This window comes from Telmatherina bonti (assembly GCF_933228915.1).
Source record: "Telmatherina bonti genome assembly, chromosome: 13".
NCBI classification, from domain to species: domain Eukaryota; kingdom Metazoa; phylum Chordata; class Actinopteri; order Atheriniformes; family Telmatherinidae; genus Telmatherina; species Telmatherina bonti.
This window is the reverse complement of record NC_136611.1, coordinates 16081236-16097154: the sequence shown is the minus strand read 5'-3', so window position 1 is coordinate 16097154 and position 15919 is coordinate 16081236. Positions and strand designations below refer to the sequence as shown.

At 38.0% G+C, this 15919-nt stretch overlaps 1 protein-coding gene across 1 annotated transcript; it reads right to left on the bottom strand.

Annotated features, from left to right (window-relative positions):
• Positions 1 to 513: 513 nt before the first annotated feature.
• Positions 514 to 15311, bottom strand: cbwd (COBW domain containing). Its single transcript, XM_079250940.1, has 16 exons — positions 15179 to 15311; positions 14851 to 14991; positions 14621 to 14707; positions 14214 to 14310; positions 11408 to 11499; positions 8822 to 8881; positions 8430 to 8467; positions 7470 to 7516; positions 6941 to 7027; positions 6792 to 6836; positions 6149 to 6205; positions 3289 to 3340; positions 2145 to 2213; positions 1986 to 2051; positions 1742 to 1868; positions 514 to 1032 (listed from the first exon to the last, which is right to left on the bottom strand). Exons 2-16 carry the CDS (start codon positions 14951 to 14953, stop codon positions 959 to 961), a joined length of 1101 nt encoding a protein of 366 aa, XP_079107066.1. The 5' UTR covers positions 14954 to 14991; positions 15179 to 15311; the 3' UTR covers positions 514 to 958.
• Positions 15312 to 15919: the final 608 nt, after the last annotated feature.

The following is a 15919-nucleotide window of genomic DNA, read 5'->3' as shown; positions in this document are numbered from 1 at the left end:
GCGGGTGGCGTGACCATGAAAATGGCCACGTTGCAGCTTCCCGCAGCCAGAAGAAAAAAGGGGCAATAGCCACCTTAACGAGGCCATCAGCATCAGAATTGAGAAGGAAACGGCTCAGCTGCAAGATGTGCTCTGTGGCCCCGAGTCTGGCTTTACGACCGGCATGAATAAGCTAAGCAGTCATCCTCAAAGCAAACTGGTCCAGCAGCGTTTACATGTTAAAACTGCGCAGTAGTAACATATCAATTGCAAATAACTAAACTGGGAAAACTCCACCTATTTCCTCACCTGTGACAGTTCTCACGTCTGTACCCACAGAGCCTTAAGCTACATGAGAAAGGGATTACTTAAATTTTTTTATTTTAGATGTCTTTGCATTATCTATCATATGAAGAAAGTAAAACAAAATAATAATGAAATAAATGTAAAATCACATTCAGAGGAAAACTTTATTCTCAATCTGAAATCACAAAATTAATTAGAGAAAAGTAAACAAGACTACTGTAAGCACAGGCTTTTAAGACACTTCATACAGTGAGCATCACTACTTGGGTTTGCAGTTGCAGATTTGTTAAGGCAGCTTTCTACATATGAATACAATGTGTTTTTTACACTCCTGGACTTTTGTAGTATCTTTGCATGTTCAAAAAAATTATCATTGTTTTCCCTTTGAAATCATGAAGGGAGTATGTAAAAAGTTATTAAAATCTATTTCTTTTAGTGGTTTTTCTATGATGGATTATCGCAGGTTTCAACCATCTTACAGATACAGTTGCCATTAAGCTGGGTTTGTACTCGCACTGAGTCTACATAGCCATCCTCTGATATATATTGGGATAACAGAGAAGAAAAGACTGTCTGAAGGACAATCTCAGCTTTAGGCACAGTTTTTACAGCACTACAGTTTTTGCTCCAGAATCAACAGCTTTTGGTTTTAAGAGGAGTACAGGCCTTTTAGCTACTTGTTTGCAGCAGCTAATCCAACATTAGAAATAAAATGTTCCTGCAGGATGTCCTTGTCCAGGTTCCTGCCTGCAAAAAAAAAAAAAAAAGAATGGAATAATAAAAAGAGCATTATCAGAAGTAGATACAAGTCGTAGAAAAACAAACGTGAGTAAATGCAGATAACTAACATTCTACTTTTGTTTTGCAACCCAAATGAATCGACATTAGTAAATTAACTGTTGCTGGAAGATGTTAGAAAATCACATTAAAAAGTTAAATAGAAATTTTGATGCAGGATTACAGTCAGTAACTTCCGGCCAAGAATTTAAGGCAAAATCCAGAAAGAACTTGTCTATCAACTAAAGCCAACGACCTGCTCAAAGAGTGCTTAAAACCATTAACTAAAGTCAGTCACTGAATTCATTTATAAAAAAAAAAAAAAAAAAAAAAAAAAAAATATATATATATATATATATATATATATATATATATATATATATATATATATATATATTATATATATAAAATTTGCTTGTTTTTGTTTCCCAATTAGGACATTTACTGATCTCATTAATGATCATGTCAGGATCAATTGTCTTTTTTTGAAAAACAATTCTCTCTTAATGTGATAAAACCCATTTTTTGGGTCCCTGGGAAGAAGTGACTGAAGTTTAAGTTAAGGATTAGAGATTGGTGTTTGGGTTTGGCTGTAAAGTGAATAGAAGATAATACACAGAGCCGATACACAGAGCTGTGCACCTTGTTAGTGTTTGAGTTTGTGAGTGTGTGTGCGCACCTATAAAGACCAGCCTGTTTATTCGCGGGTTGTCCTCCCACAGCTGTGGAGTCTCATTGAGCTCGTACAGCTCGTGGACCCCCTGCAGCATCATTTGATGGGCTTTACCTGCAAATGAAACTATGCCCTGAAAACACACAAGTCAGGAGTGACACATTAACCTTCAAGTGAAGCATTTAACAGATAAACAAATAATACAGGCAAAGTTATTTATGACTACAGCCACTATTGTGCTCTGCTGTACCTTTAACCGGATGACAGTCATAGGTTCTCTTTCTTTGTTACAGAACTTCTTTTCCCAAAGCAGATCCTGAGACGGTGAAAAACAGATGTTTACTATTCAAAAGACCTTATTGTTTTACAGCTAATGGCAAAAGAGAGCTGAATAAAAGAGCATCTTTACTTGGATGAAGGTATTCAAGGCTTCCTCAGATAGATCTCCGGACACTTCAAATGTCACAGTTAAAATACTCTGCAGATGACACACAAAATACAACATTTATTCACATTTTTTCAGATTTGTTTAAAGATTTACTGAAACTATAGTCATGAGTGTTACAAAAAAAAGGCTTTTTTTTTATGTCCTGGTTGATAACTGTCAATGACTGTGTCAAATGCTTCAACTGCTGGCAGCACCTGAAACCCAGCAACTACACCCCCACCTCTCCCTCCCTACCTCTTTTTTTATACTTTACCCTCCTCTCAATACTTCCTTGTGACATTAAAAGGGCACTTTGCAGATATTCGGGGGTTTTGTATTGAAGTGTTAAGGTTACACACTTCCTCGTCATTTGGTATGACAACAGAAAAACATTTACATGAAAAGAGTGAGGTGAGGGTGGGGGCGTTGAGAGTGTGTGTGTGTGTCGGGAGGGGAGTCTGAGAGACAGTAGTGCTTCATGCGGGAAAGAGAACCTGAGAGAAAACAGACAACAATGCTGTTATTTACCCACATAAATGACCCTCATCTCTCCTCATCCTGTGATAAAAGTTCTCGGGTAGAAAGCACAGTTAAGGACAATATGAGGTCTAACCGCTTCAGGGAGTTGTTTAATCTGATGAATCTTCATGAAAACAGCTACAGCGATGCTATGAAGCAATTCCTGCAAGAAACAGATTTACTGACTGGCACCTTCAAGTAACTGACTTGACAGCTGCCGAGATAAGGAGGATTGGGGATTAACTTTGTTTTTCATAATCCATGTTGCCAAAATGTTGCCAAGACATGGTTATACACTTCGGCTAGTCTAGCCAACACCCAGTCAACATAAAAAAAAAAAGGCTTCAATGCTTTGGACGTGTATGATCCAGATTGGCTCTATTTGTAATGTGACGAGAAAACATCAAAAGCTTCAAGTTGATCCAAACACAAAAAGCAAAGCAGGGAGGGAGTTTTCACTACAGTGTCACAGCCTGAGGGAATGCGAGACACAGTTTTAACCTGAGGAGAATGCCTGCCCCCCCCCCCATCCTGTAGGAAACACTGTTGATATAAATTAGCAAAGGAAAACCTGATAGGTGCACAACAGAGTTCAGCGCACACAAACCTTGTCGAGATGCGGCCTTGTAGGCGTCACAAGCTGGAGCTTCTCAGCAAACCTTTGAAATGAGAGAAATGATTTCATCCAGTGTTTTTTTTTTTCCCTTTTTTTCATCTCATGAATGAAGCTATTTTTCCCTTTTGAAAGAATCAGCTGAACAAAAAGTAACTAAAAGATAGACTTGTACTTTTTCTTTTTCTATATACTAAAAATTCTAACTTTGTGTGTAATTGTGTAATACTTTGACTACTTGTCTGCTATCAAACAAGAAGAGTGAGTGCACTCTGTCATGCTTAACTGACCAGTTTTTATGGTTTTTATCATTCATCTGAGGAATTACATTTGCAGTTTGTATGAGTAAAAAAAAGGCTAAATTCTTCTTTTTCTCTGAGTTATATTCTCTGGCAACTAATGGCTCCCACAAAGGACTGCAAGTTCATCAGAAGAATCACAAGACAACTAATGGTTTAGGAAAGTATAAAAAAAAAAACAAAACATTCAGGCTCGGCCTTTTAAATCCAAACATCGTATCAAAAGAAAAAAAAAAGACCAATTCTACACTGCCTGTTCATAGTAGGACTGTTTCATTTCCACCATTGTTTTTGTGTACGGCATGGAAGTGACTAGAATGAGGGATCAAAATAGATGCCACTAAACAAAATCAAATACACAAGGAGAGTCAGAACAGCAGAAGAAGCTGCTCTAGACAGCATTTCTGTTGTTAATCTGAGCTGCCAGCTCCATGTGTGTAAGCACATGTTGATGTGAGGCTGACCTGTTGGGCATGGGTAAATAACCCAGGAGGCACAGTAGCAGGTAAGGATGTGTAAAAGGCAAGGGACACAGCTCGATCCTGCCTTTAGTCAGTCTGGATCAGCATTTTTTTCTCCATTATAAAAAATGTGAAGGAATGTCATTGTGTTGCATGTTGGCATAAATGATGGAACTCACTGGGAGTAACTGAACAGCACCACTGAATGGAAGATCTGCAAACTAACAAACTGAAATTTCTCCACCAGAAGAACTGAATCCTGCATTTTGGCAAATTAAATTAAAGGAAAAAAGAAATAATGCAGCTACATGCATTAGACGTAATATGTACAGGATTTTATTAGTCACTATACTGATAACAAAAAGGTGTCTTGACATTGAGACTAATTATCTCCGCCAAGGAGGCTATGTTTTACCCGTTGTTTATCTGCTTGTGTTCAAGATAACTTAAAAAGTTAAGGGCGGATTTCCATGAAATTTTCAGGAGTTGTTGTAAACGTGAAAAGGAAGAACAAATTTAATTTTTTGACAGTTTGGAACCAGGAACTTTTTTTAAGGCCTTGACGGAGATTTGCGCTCGCCAAGTGCTTTTCTATTAAAGAATGTTATTTTAAATATTTTTATTTTCGCAGTGGAGAGATATGTTTAACATTTGGCGATGTGGGACAGAAATGCAGTAAGATGTTATTTTAGAAGCCAATTCTGCAGTTTCAATGTAGAAACATTCAATGTAGAAGCAATGAAATGGGAAAAAACAGCTTAAAGCAAAACTGATATACTGAAATCAACAGTATATCCACTGTGTGAAAAAGGCTAGAGTACATTTGTAAAGATAAAAAAAAACAAACAATAAAAAGGTAAAGAGCCCTCTTTATACTTTTACAGCGCTGTCTTTAGATTCTGTTCATACACAGATTATTGAAGTTTTATTCATCACTGTTTCCATGACATATAATTCAGATTATTTGGCATGTGGCCAGTTTTTCATGGTGTCTGCTGGTTATTAGGTAAAGAGACTTATTACCTGTATGACTTTACTGGCTCCGTAATGGTCACATTACAGCAAACTTTAGTTGTATAATCACTTTTATCTGTACTATTTCTTTTCTGCAGAAGCACAGAACAAGCTTTTTACTTCGTGTCTGATCTCATGGTTACTCATACTCTAAATAGACTTGCAAAGGCTTTAGAAATAGCAATTAAATCTCAAAGGACACCCACTACCACCTCCAAACAAACTATTACCCTTATTCCCCCACTTCTCCCTGACCTCACAAGGAGGCTAAATGTTGTGTCCAGCTGCTTGAGCCCTGTATGCTGTTAGTGCCACACAGGCAGAGCAGTAGGGGGGCTGCTTCAAACAGCCAGCATGGGACTCATGGAGGAGGGGCTGAGACTCAAAGGCAGGCCGAAAGGAGCTATCTGTTGGGACAAGGGGAACTCCTCGGGAGCCAGCGGACACACACAGCTCTAATCCTCTGCAGCTGGTTCAGAGACACTGACTCGGGGCATCTAAGAGAGCTTTAACACGGCGGCTGGTACATTCACATGAAGGGATGAACACTGATTCTATTCATGAGAATGGCATTCTACGGAGGATACAATATGATGACCGTCCTGTGGTGTAACAGGGGGACGCTCAATAGAGGAGTCTGTTAATTAGAGAGAAACATGGCAGCAGCATCAAAGACTGCTGGCTACACAACTCAGTAGTAGCAACAAAAGCTAAATAAGCTTTTTATCTTTCACTGAGTTTTAAATGAAAGATTAACAGTGAACATGCCAGTATCGGCACATGTAGGATGATAAGTCAGAAACAGTCGGTTAATAAACCCCAAAAATGCATCTGAGGGTCTTCAAAAATGCAGTTCTAAAATTAGTTTTCCAGAAAATCCTGATAAGAATGTGGCTGAATAAAGTTAAAACTTTAGGTTTAAAACATTTATTGAAACCTTTAAATTCAAAATTAGGGTTATTGTTGTGTATTCAAGTAGCAGGTGTAAAACAACCGCTTATGTAGCAAGTTTTATTAAGGCAGTGAATGAATCCTTTTTTTGTTTTTGCAAAGGAAATTAAAATCAGACAAACAACTCACTTTGCTCCGTCTTTACTGTCAAAAGAATGAAGATCCAGGACTTCAGCAAGGTCCACCCTGTCAAAGAGGATTACATAATATCACTTTCAAGTCTAATATTCAAAATTCAGCAAATGTTAGATAAAACCAGGCAGCTTCGGTGTTTCTAACCGAGTGAACCAACTCAAGCTAAATGTTTCTGCAATGTTTTTTCAATTAACCCCTCGCTGCACAGTCTTTCATCTGCTCACCCTGGTCTGAACTCTGCAGGAGGGCAACGCAGAGTCTAACACACCCAGTCCTTTTATTCGCACCGCTTTGTGTTAGGTTCCCTAACAGACACAGAACTCTAACCATCCATACACATATTTGGACCCACACACATCAACACATATGCCATCTTGTCAGCCTGAAGACCTGGGGATCAGAGACTAAAGACTTGTGGGTAACTGGACACCGATGCAGGTTTGATGTTTACTCAGAGCCCTTCAATTTGTGTTTGTTTATGTCCATGTCTGAAGCGAGGTCTGCACTTCTTCATCTTTGATACAAAGATCTGAGAAGGGGTTACACTAAACTCAGCAGGGAACCTGGGGCAGAGAAGGCTACTTAACCTGATCGCACAAGATGACCCCTTATTTGTTTGGAAGAAAATGTAGCTTACCTTGATCTCTGGGTTTCGAGAATCTTGACAAGACCGTTTATAGACCTGAAATCATGAAGAAAAAAATTGGGATTATGCTGAATTACTACACAGTCCAACATCCAAGTCCACTTACGGATGGATCAGATAGCAGACAATTAAGTGTTGACCTGACAGTGTCTCTGACTTGATTTAGTTCCTCTTCATTCACCAGGTCCGTCTTGTTGATAATGGTCAAGTCAGCAACAGCAATCTGTCTTAGAGGACATTAAATAAACTACAGCGTAAATAAGGAATGCTCCCAGTCCTCCTAGAAGTGTCAGATAATAAGGTTACCACATGTAAAAACACTAAAATGTGGACAACACACTTGTTTCCAGCTGCATGCACGTGCATGAGCCTTTATGGGTGGTCGTCAGAAATACAATAAATGCCAAACTTAGAGGTGAAAAGACAAACAAAGACAAAGAATACAAAAGGTCATGATGCAAGTCTTTTTTTTTTTCTTCCATCAGAGTATTAATTCAGGTGCAGTACCACACATTTGCAGAAGATACCTGGGAGACAGACGGACAAATGGCAGAGGTATCTATAATAATTAGCTATCAGAGCTAGTTTGGCTCCTTGAAAAATACACTCACTAGCTTTTGTTTAATCCATCACGATGTAAGAAGAAAAAATGAAATGAAATAAAATTACCTAGCTGCTTCATTGACCAGTCCGTCTGTTTTTTCTTCTGACAGATGCTGTGAAAATATAAAGATATTAAACACAAGTTACACGTTCAATGGAAAAAGAAAACTCCCTGTTGTTTCCTAATATAAGCAAAAATGGAAACAAAAACATGTCCTAATTTAATCTCAACTCTTTGACACATGAAACCACATCCGATCCTTTTTTTCCCTGTGCTGGGGAAGCTGCATTTTCCAAAACAATTGAATGTGTTATAACAGGCAGCACGGGAGGTGTTAATCTGGATCGTGACCCCTGGGTGAGGGTTTGACAAAAATCTGTCACCCTCTGGATCACCACAACTCCATCTCTGAATGACAGCAATGAATTAAACAGAACTTAATGGATATGTCAACTGCTGCTTTTATTCAACATCCTCTGCAATAAATGAAAACCAGTCCTTCAGATGGTGTGAAAAGGAGCGCTGATGGATATGAAATGGCTACATTTTTAAGACAGGTATTTGATGAGACAGATAAGAGAGGAGGCAGGTGAGTGGATGTGACAGTTGTATTACGATGCTCACACCTGTGATATATATGACTCCGTCACTGTGAATTATATCCTCTCTTTCCTTCTGTCAGGGTTCCCAGCGAAGCTCAAAGGCCCTGAAACTTGTCACTTTACTGAGCATGACACTTCTAAATTAGAGCCCATTGTCTAAGTGTCATTTACTCAGTTCTTTTCAAGTACCACAGAGACGAAAGGATCACATACATTTAGCAATTTATTTGGACCTAAAAGTCACAATTTCTTTTGTTGTTGCTCAAAAGTCAAATACTGCAAAGATGCTTTGAATACATAATCAAAGCTGCAAGTATCCCCATTAATACCATTTTACTGATACAGATACCTTTATCTACTTTGTCTTTTTAACCACCAGGTATAACAAAAGTAGACATAAGAAGTACATTTTTGTTGCCATACCTGCAGACCATACTTTGCATCGATGACAGTGACAATGCCTGCAGTAGGATAAATAAAATAATTAATAGCGGGGAAAAAAATGTGCCACAGTTTGTGTGCATTCTGCTCCAAATTGCAGATGCCGTTTGGCTTTTGGTTCCGTTTATCTGTCACTTCTGGTAGGCTAGCTTGTCACAACACAGCAGACAGCTGAGTATTTAGTGGTCAGCCAAACACACACGTTACACAACATCAGATATACGAGTACGTCTGGCATTTATTTCTACAATACTGTACTGTAGCTGTCCAAAAGCAGCACAGGTCTAATAAAATAAACTTTTCAATAATTTATTCAGTAAAAGCCTCAAAGAGGCAGCAAACCAGTGGTGAAACTGACAAGTCTTATCTCTTACCATCCAAATAGATATCACTGCCAAGCTCTGCATCAACCCAGAACATGGAGGCCACAGATCCTGCCACAACAAGTTGGTTTGTTAGAGTCTGCACAACCTAAAAATGGAAGTGTCAGTGAACAGCAAACATCCGTTCATTTTTTCATTCATTGCTTTTGAAAAGAGTGAGAGAAGGCAATGAAATAGACCATAGTTTAAAAAAAACAACAACAAATGTTTCATCAACAATAAAATAACAGTATATATTATCAGTCATCCTCTGAAAAAGCCATTTTGCCTTTTAAATTCATAAATCTTTACAAAGTATGGAAAGTGCAATCTGCCATGCAGCCATCTGTCAGGGCAGCAGCATCAGAGCCTGACACTTTAAGAAAGCTAATAAACTGTGTACGATAGCTGGTTCCGTGCTGAGGAGAGGTGTGGAGCCCCCGGAGTAGACCGTAGCTGGTAGGACTGCTGCACAAGTTGTTTAACGTAACAGTCAATTTTTAACATCCTCAACACAGCACAGCGCAGAAACAACATGTTCAGTAAAAGGCTTCTTTAAGTTCACTGCAAGACAGACTAAATTTTTATCAAAAAAAAGATAAAAAGCTATGACCTTACAATTTCCCTCTGGGATAGTTTTCAACTAATTTTTACTGAATTAATTAAATTAGTTCAATTTAAAAAGCTGTTGTACAAACAAAAGTAACATCTCCGAAGTGAGACACTGAAGTTTCAATCAGTTTTCACTTGAAGTGATGGAGGATCGCTTGGCATGCGCCTACTTATATTTATGAATATATTAAAGACACCCACATCAGAAGTATTTTTTTTAAAGATTGATTAAACCAGAATGAGAAGTTTTCGACTGCTCTTTCCTCCTGGTACATTTAGCCTGTTTCCATTTGACTGTGGACAGAGTCATCACCTGAACCTCTGTTGCCATGCCACCCATTGCTTGTACACATAATGCACTTCTGTCAAACTTTTGAGTGAAAATTACAAAGCAATGTAAATATTTGATGGATGCTTAATGAAAACAGTTTTTGAGTGGCATATTTCACACAATTTTTTTGCCCTCTTCCTGAATAGAAGAAGAGATTCCCCCTGGGAGTGTTTATGACTGACAACACAGCCGCAGCCAATGACAGGTCTGTCCAGGTCGATAACAAGCCAATGACATGGGAGAGGGGAAAGGATAGCCCCAGTCGGATCATGCTCTGCTGGTTCTTACTGAGAGGCTGTGTGGCGCGTGTCTGCCCGTGCTGCTGCCTCCTGACACCTGTCACTTAGCGACACCGCCCGACTGTCACACTGCTCGACCTGTAATAACCTAATATTGATTTCATCATTCACACGCAAGAGATGAACAGACAGCTAGATTCTTTTGGCTGTGCCTGGATGCTCCTTTCACAGCAACACAAGTTTGGTCCTCAGTTTGTCCCGAAGTGTCCAACTTATGACATGGGCTTTCAAATGTAACGGGCAGGACTTTAAACAGTCAGTCAGAAACAGCAAAAAAAGTCTTTGTGCCAACACTGGATCCTTACATGTCACACGTATACCTGTAATGCTAAAATATCATTTATCCAATAACAACATCAAGCATTGTAAACAGAATGATATAAATTTAACTATCTCTGATTTTAAAGCTGACTGTTAAATGCTTGTGATGTGTGTGTGAGGGCTGGAAGTACCAATTCATGTTTATGACATCTAACTCATACCCACTTCCTTGTGAAAAGGTTTTTACTGATGTTTCACATAGAGCAAAAACTATGTGTTCCTCATGCCAAAATGTGAACAGTTAATAATACCATTCAGATTTTTTCCTTTATATTTTTATTGGCTCCAGCGGCCTTTAACTGACTTGTATGTCCACATGAAGGGGGCTGAAGAGCGTGAGGGATGACTTATAGCAAAGTGCTCCAGGCCAGGATTGAACCTAGACCGGCTAAGTAAGGGTACTGTAACCTCTGTATAGTGGGCCAGGACTCGATCAGCACAGCTAAAAGGGGGAGTGATAGACAAGTGGTCACATAGGTGGGCTTGCGTCTGGATCCAGGTTCAAGTTAGGGTTGGGGGATATGACCTTAAATCAAAATTACAATTTCTACAATCAATTAGCAGTTATTTCAGTATCATTTTATTTTTAGCCCTCATGGCTAACTAACTTTTTTCTTTTTTGCATATATGTTTATTATAGACGAGCAGATATTCTGAAATAAGTCCAACACACACAGTTTAATTATATATGGACATTTAATGAATATTTTCCATTTATTTAGGAGAAATTTTAATTTCCAAAGATAAAATAATGACATGAGGACGATTACATTTTCTTGGTTCTGAATGTAAGCTTAGATTATTTGCCCAGCTCCTGTGCCAGCAAAGGTGGACCACTGTGGGACCCTAAACAAGGCACTAACCTCCAGATTGCACCCAGGCATTAAAATATGGCACCCATTGAAACTGGTAACTGTAACTATTGATGGCTCAAATGCATGGCACTCATTTTGCACCAGTAAAATAAAGACTTTTTTGTTACCCATCTAAAACAGATTTACAAAACATACACAAAATGTGGAAAATGATCATTACCTGGATCAGCAAGTCCTGTGGTTTCCAACAGGATGTAGTCAAATTTTCCTTTCTTTTCCATCAGGTTTTCAATGGCTTTGAGACCATTGTCCCTGAAAAAGACAACAGAGGTAAAAATTACAAAAACAAAGTATTTTTCAGAAAACCCAGTACTGAATCCGACACATGGCAGCAATCAAAAGTTGGCACTTTCAGGAATTTTATCATTTTTACAGTAAAATCATAACTTTCAAACAAAGAATGCAGTTTAATGTTTATGCAAAGAAACCTATTATTTAAATGTAAAAGTAGCTGCCTACCTTGCACACTCTTACCATTCTCAAACCCAGCTTCATGAGCTTTTCCAACATGACTTGTTTTCCCAAATATCTGCAGCAACTTTAGCTGCCTGTCCTTCACTTTTACAGCCATTCACTCAGGCTTGGCCATCTGACCTCAGTCAGACATGCTTTAGGTTGATCATTAGACAGAAAACAATGGATTGTTCTGGATTGTGTTGATTGATGCCTTGAATTCTGAATAAATCTGCGACAACACTATCCCTCACTTTTATCACATGTACTACACATAGAAAAACTCTCAGATCTGCACTAATCAGACATCCTAGCAGTTATTATGTGTCAATATTGATCATTCTCATGTGGTCAATCTTACAGATTAAGATGAGACTACAGACTGTATATAAAAGAGGATGAGACAGGAACATGGTAGAGTTAAACAGCTTGTGCTGAGGTGACTCTGCTACTTGCATCGTGTGAGGCAGTGATAACTGTAGGCAGGTCGAAATAAATATCTCCAGTTATGTAATGGGAAATTTTTTTTTACACACATTACAAGACTTTAATTTTTTTTGTTTTTAGGTGTACAGAATCCGAAAGAAGGAAAACATAGTAACTTTCTGTTGAAACAGAAAGTTAAGCTTCAATAATTACAATACTATTTGTGAAGGACATTCCAATAAATTTATTAGCATGCAAAGATTACCAGGAAGAAAATACTATCTCAACTATCTCGCTGTGTTTTACAGTGTTTCTCTCAACATAGCTTCATCTGTGTTAACACAACAAACATGCAACATTAGTTTTGGGTATGAAAATTTATGTTTATTGGCAAGAAAGAGTGTAAGCTACTGTACTACTATCTTTTTCATTTTCATTAATCTTTATCAGAAATGGTGACTCCTCAAAATCTGAGTCCTCAAAAAAACTCTTTCTGATGGTTCTGCTTATAACTAAATCGGCAGGACCAGGATATGCTCAGTCATTATTCCCTGATGGAAGAACTGAAGGATGTAAATTCCAAAACTTTAAAAAATCTTTAACAATCAGCAGCCATGAGCTTTTCTAGGTAGCTGGCTGGAACTGTAAAGATTTTAAGGTATCTGTTTTCTTAGTCTGTAATGTAATTAAGGAATAGCAAAATGACCACTGGACAGGAACGTCAAAGCATAAGCAGGACTATAGAAGGAAACTCTGTAAAGTCTGTAGTGGCGGTGAAGAGGCCTGCTGTGCAGCCACACCTGCACAAACATGACGGACATGGAAAAATCATCAAAAGATGACTTTGAAAGTCATTTCTGCCACAAAATGTAACTTCTACAACTAAAATAAAATAAAATTGTTTGTGAAGAGGCAGAATTGATCAAACTACGGAAAGCAACATCACCTCATCTGTAACAATAATTACATTTAAAACAGTATGGCTCCGGAATAATATACACTTTGAGAAAAATAATAAACTAACTCAAGAAAGCAGAGCTGAAGGTTTTACTGTGACCTTTACATTCCAACAAATAAACAGATCTGAAGACCTGGGGCGACCTCATGAGAGCAACACAAACAAAATAACCTAAATCTCTTACTAATCTTGAAGCTTTTTATGGGAAAATTGGAAAAAATTCCCTTAAAATAGGAACACAACAACTTTTAGCAACTAAATCAAACATCTACAACTTTCAAAAATTGGAAAAAAAAAAAAGCGTTAAGCTAAAAATGTGTGTTTGAGATATAATAAGTGTATATTTTTAAGGTTAAAAATATAAATAATGAAATGATCATTGGTTAACTTGGGTTAACTTTAAAGTTGCTTGTAATTAAAAATGAAAAGAGAAGAAAAAGATTGAAAACCTCTGTATACCACTATACACCCACCAGCCATTTTATCAGGACCACTTGTTAAATTAAATGTTAAAACAAGCAGCTCATGAGGAGCAACTCGCCGCATTTAGGTGAACTGAGCATTGTTTAATAAAATGCAGCCTACCTGAGTACTAATGCTGACCATGTCCATACCTTTACAACCACAATATATCCATCTTATGATGGCTCCTTCCAGCAGGATAATGCACCATGTCTCAAAGCTCAAATAATCTCAGACTGGTTTTGTAAAGACGATAAAGAGTTCTCTATACTGTAATGATCCACAGTTGTCACATTTCAATCCAACAAAGCACCTTTGGGATGTTGCAAAACAGGAGATTCTCATCATGGGTGCATTAGCTAATAAATCTACACTTAGTGTGTAACGGTATCATGTCATTATGGACTAAAGTCCTGGGAGTTTATTTACAACATATTGCTGAATATATCTACAGAGTGAAGTCATTTCTGAAAATAAAAAGGAAATTCAACCCATTAATAGCAAGGTGTACCTAATACAGAGGCCGGTGAGTGTGTATTTATAAGTAATAGCTGACATACTACTTTGGAATTTAAACTACATCTTAACTAAATAGTGAACAAATAACCAAGTTTTTCTCAGTTTCACTCCATATCACCGCTAGACTGTAGTTAGTTACTTAACATACTTAACAGAGCAACAGAGGCAGCCATTTCTCAGCTCCAGCCACTCTTCATACAGCTCTCCTGCTTGGCTCACAGCAAGGGACTTTTCAAGAGCACTGCCTTCAGGTCCGTGATGTGGGAGGAAAAGCAATCAGAAGATCAGCTGAGCAATACCGAACAATTTACATGAAAAATGTCTCAGCTTGTAGTCTTAATAACAATCCTTTCTTCAACTTAAGTTATGTCTTGAATGTTTGCTAAGATGCTGCTCTCTAGTGGCAAGCAGAGAACAAAACACAGAAATCACTAAAGTCCCACTAAATTTATCAAACACAAACACAAATACAAGAACATCTTTGTATGGCCTCTGCAAAATGAGTTCAAATTACCATTGCTTTTGATTGATTTAGAGCTAAAATGATCAGTTTACCTTCTCCAAATTCATTGAGAATAACAGCAATCCGCTTGCTGTGTTGCTCTGTTAAGATGTAGTTCAAGAGTGTAGTCTTTCCAGCACCTGTTAAGATACATGGACAAGTACATTGGGTAAAATATTAGTATATCTGTGCTGCAAAATAGTGAGTGTACAACACCCAACAGCTTTGTTTGAGACTATAATTGCCTGTATAATCCCATTAAAACTGTGGATACAGATCTCACCCAGGTAGCCTGTGATGATAGTGACCGGTATCTGCTGGGCAGTGGGATCAGACTGGGTGTCGATGGGCACTAACTCTGGACAGTCATCATCTTCCTCCATCATGATACCCACAGTGGAATTAATGTTTGTCTTCTGGCACACTAGATATATTTAATCTAATGTTAAAATTCAGTTGGATTAAATTTATAAATTGCCTATAGAAATTCTGCATTTGTTACATTAATCTGAACACGATCTTTACAAGCCTAAAATCTTTACAAAAACGTGAACTGTAACTGCATATTTAGGAGAATCCCAAAAACAATCATCGACAGTGAACCGGCTTACCTATTCAATCAGCACATCAGCAGAAGAAGCCACACTGTCCTTAGTTGACAAACAAAACAATAAATCAGCACGTGTTATAAGAAGCTTTCTTATGAAATGCTTTTCGTGTGCTCAGCTGCTTCTTTTGACAGCGTGCCACTCGCGATGGACACCGGGTCAATACTGAAACTCCAACGTTGGTTCCGCTATCTTCATGAGCGCTCAGGACACAAACAACACCACACTTTGCAGTGCATTTCAAGTAACTTTAAATGGCATTGGAATAAACGACCCCAAAACATTCTAATAATGAATTGCATGTACAAATAATATTGTTTGTCTCGTTTTTTTTTTAAAGCATCGGTTTTGGTGTCACACCGGAACCGCCGGACTAAAGAAGTTGTAGAGACAAAAATCAACCATCAGATGGAGACAAAAACCATCTATTGCACCAAACTAACGCCTTCCTAAGGTGGTAAACTAGGCTGTCATTGTGATTAATACGTTTCCACTTATAGTATGTATAAAACAGGTGCTAAAATGCAGCCATTCGCCAGTAAATTTAAGTGTCTTCATGTTATAGTATCTGTAATTGAATATCATCATTGTATAATGCATCATATTCTAATAATTTACATGATTAACACCCACATTATACTGAACTATTTGAACAAAATGACAATTATTTCTAAAAGAAAAAAATGCACTGAACCAGTTCTGCTTTTGGGTCTTCTAATGGGAAGGTGATGGAAGTCTCTGGTC

Excerpts from the sequence above, each read along its gene's own strand:
- cbwd (XM_079250940.1), bottom strand. The coding sequence starts at position 14,953 with ATGATGGAGGAAGATGATGACTGTCCAGAGTTAGTGCCCATCGACACC. Across the intron at positions 8,882-11,407 it reads CACAGGACTTGCTGATCCAG|GATCTGTGGCCTCCATGTTC; the intron begins GTAATGATCATT and ends TTGTTGTGGCAG. Across the intron at positions 6,837-6,940 it reads CAAGTCAGAGACACTGTCAG|GTCTATAAACGGTCTTGTCA; the intron begins GTCAACACTTAA and ends TCATGATTTCAG.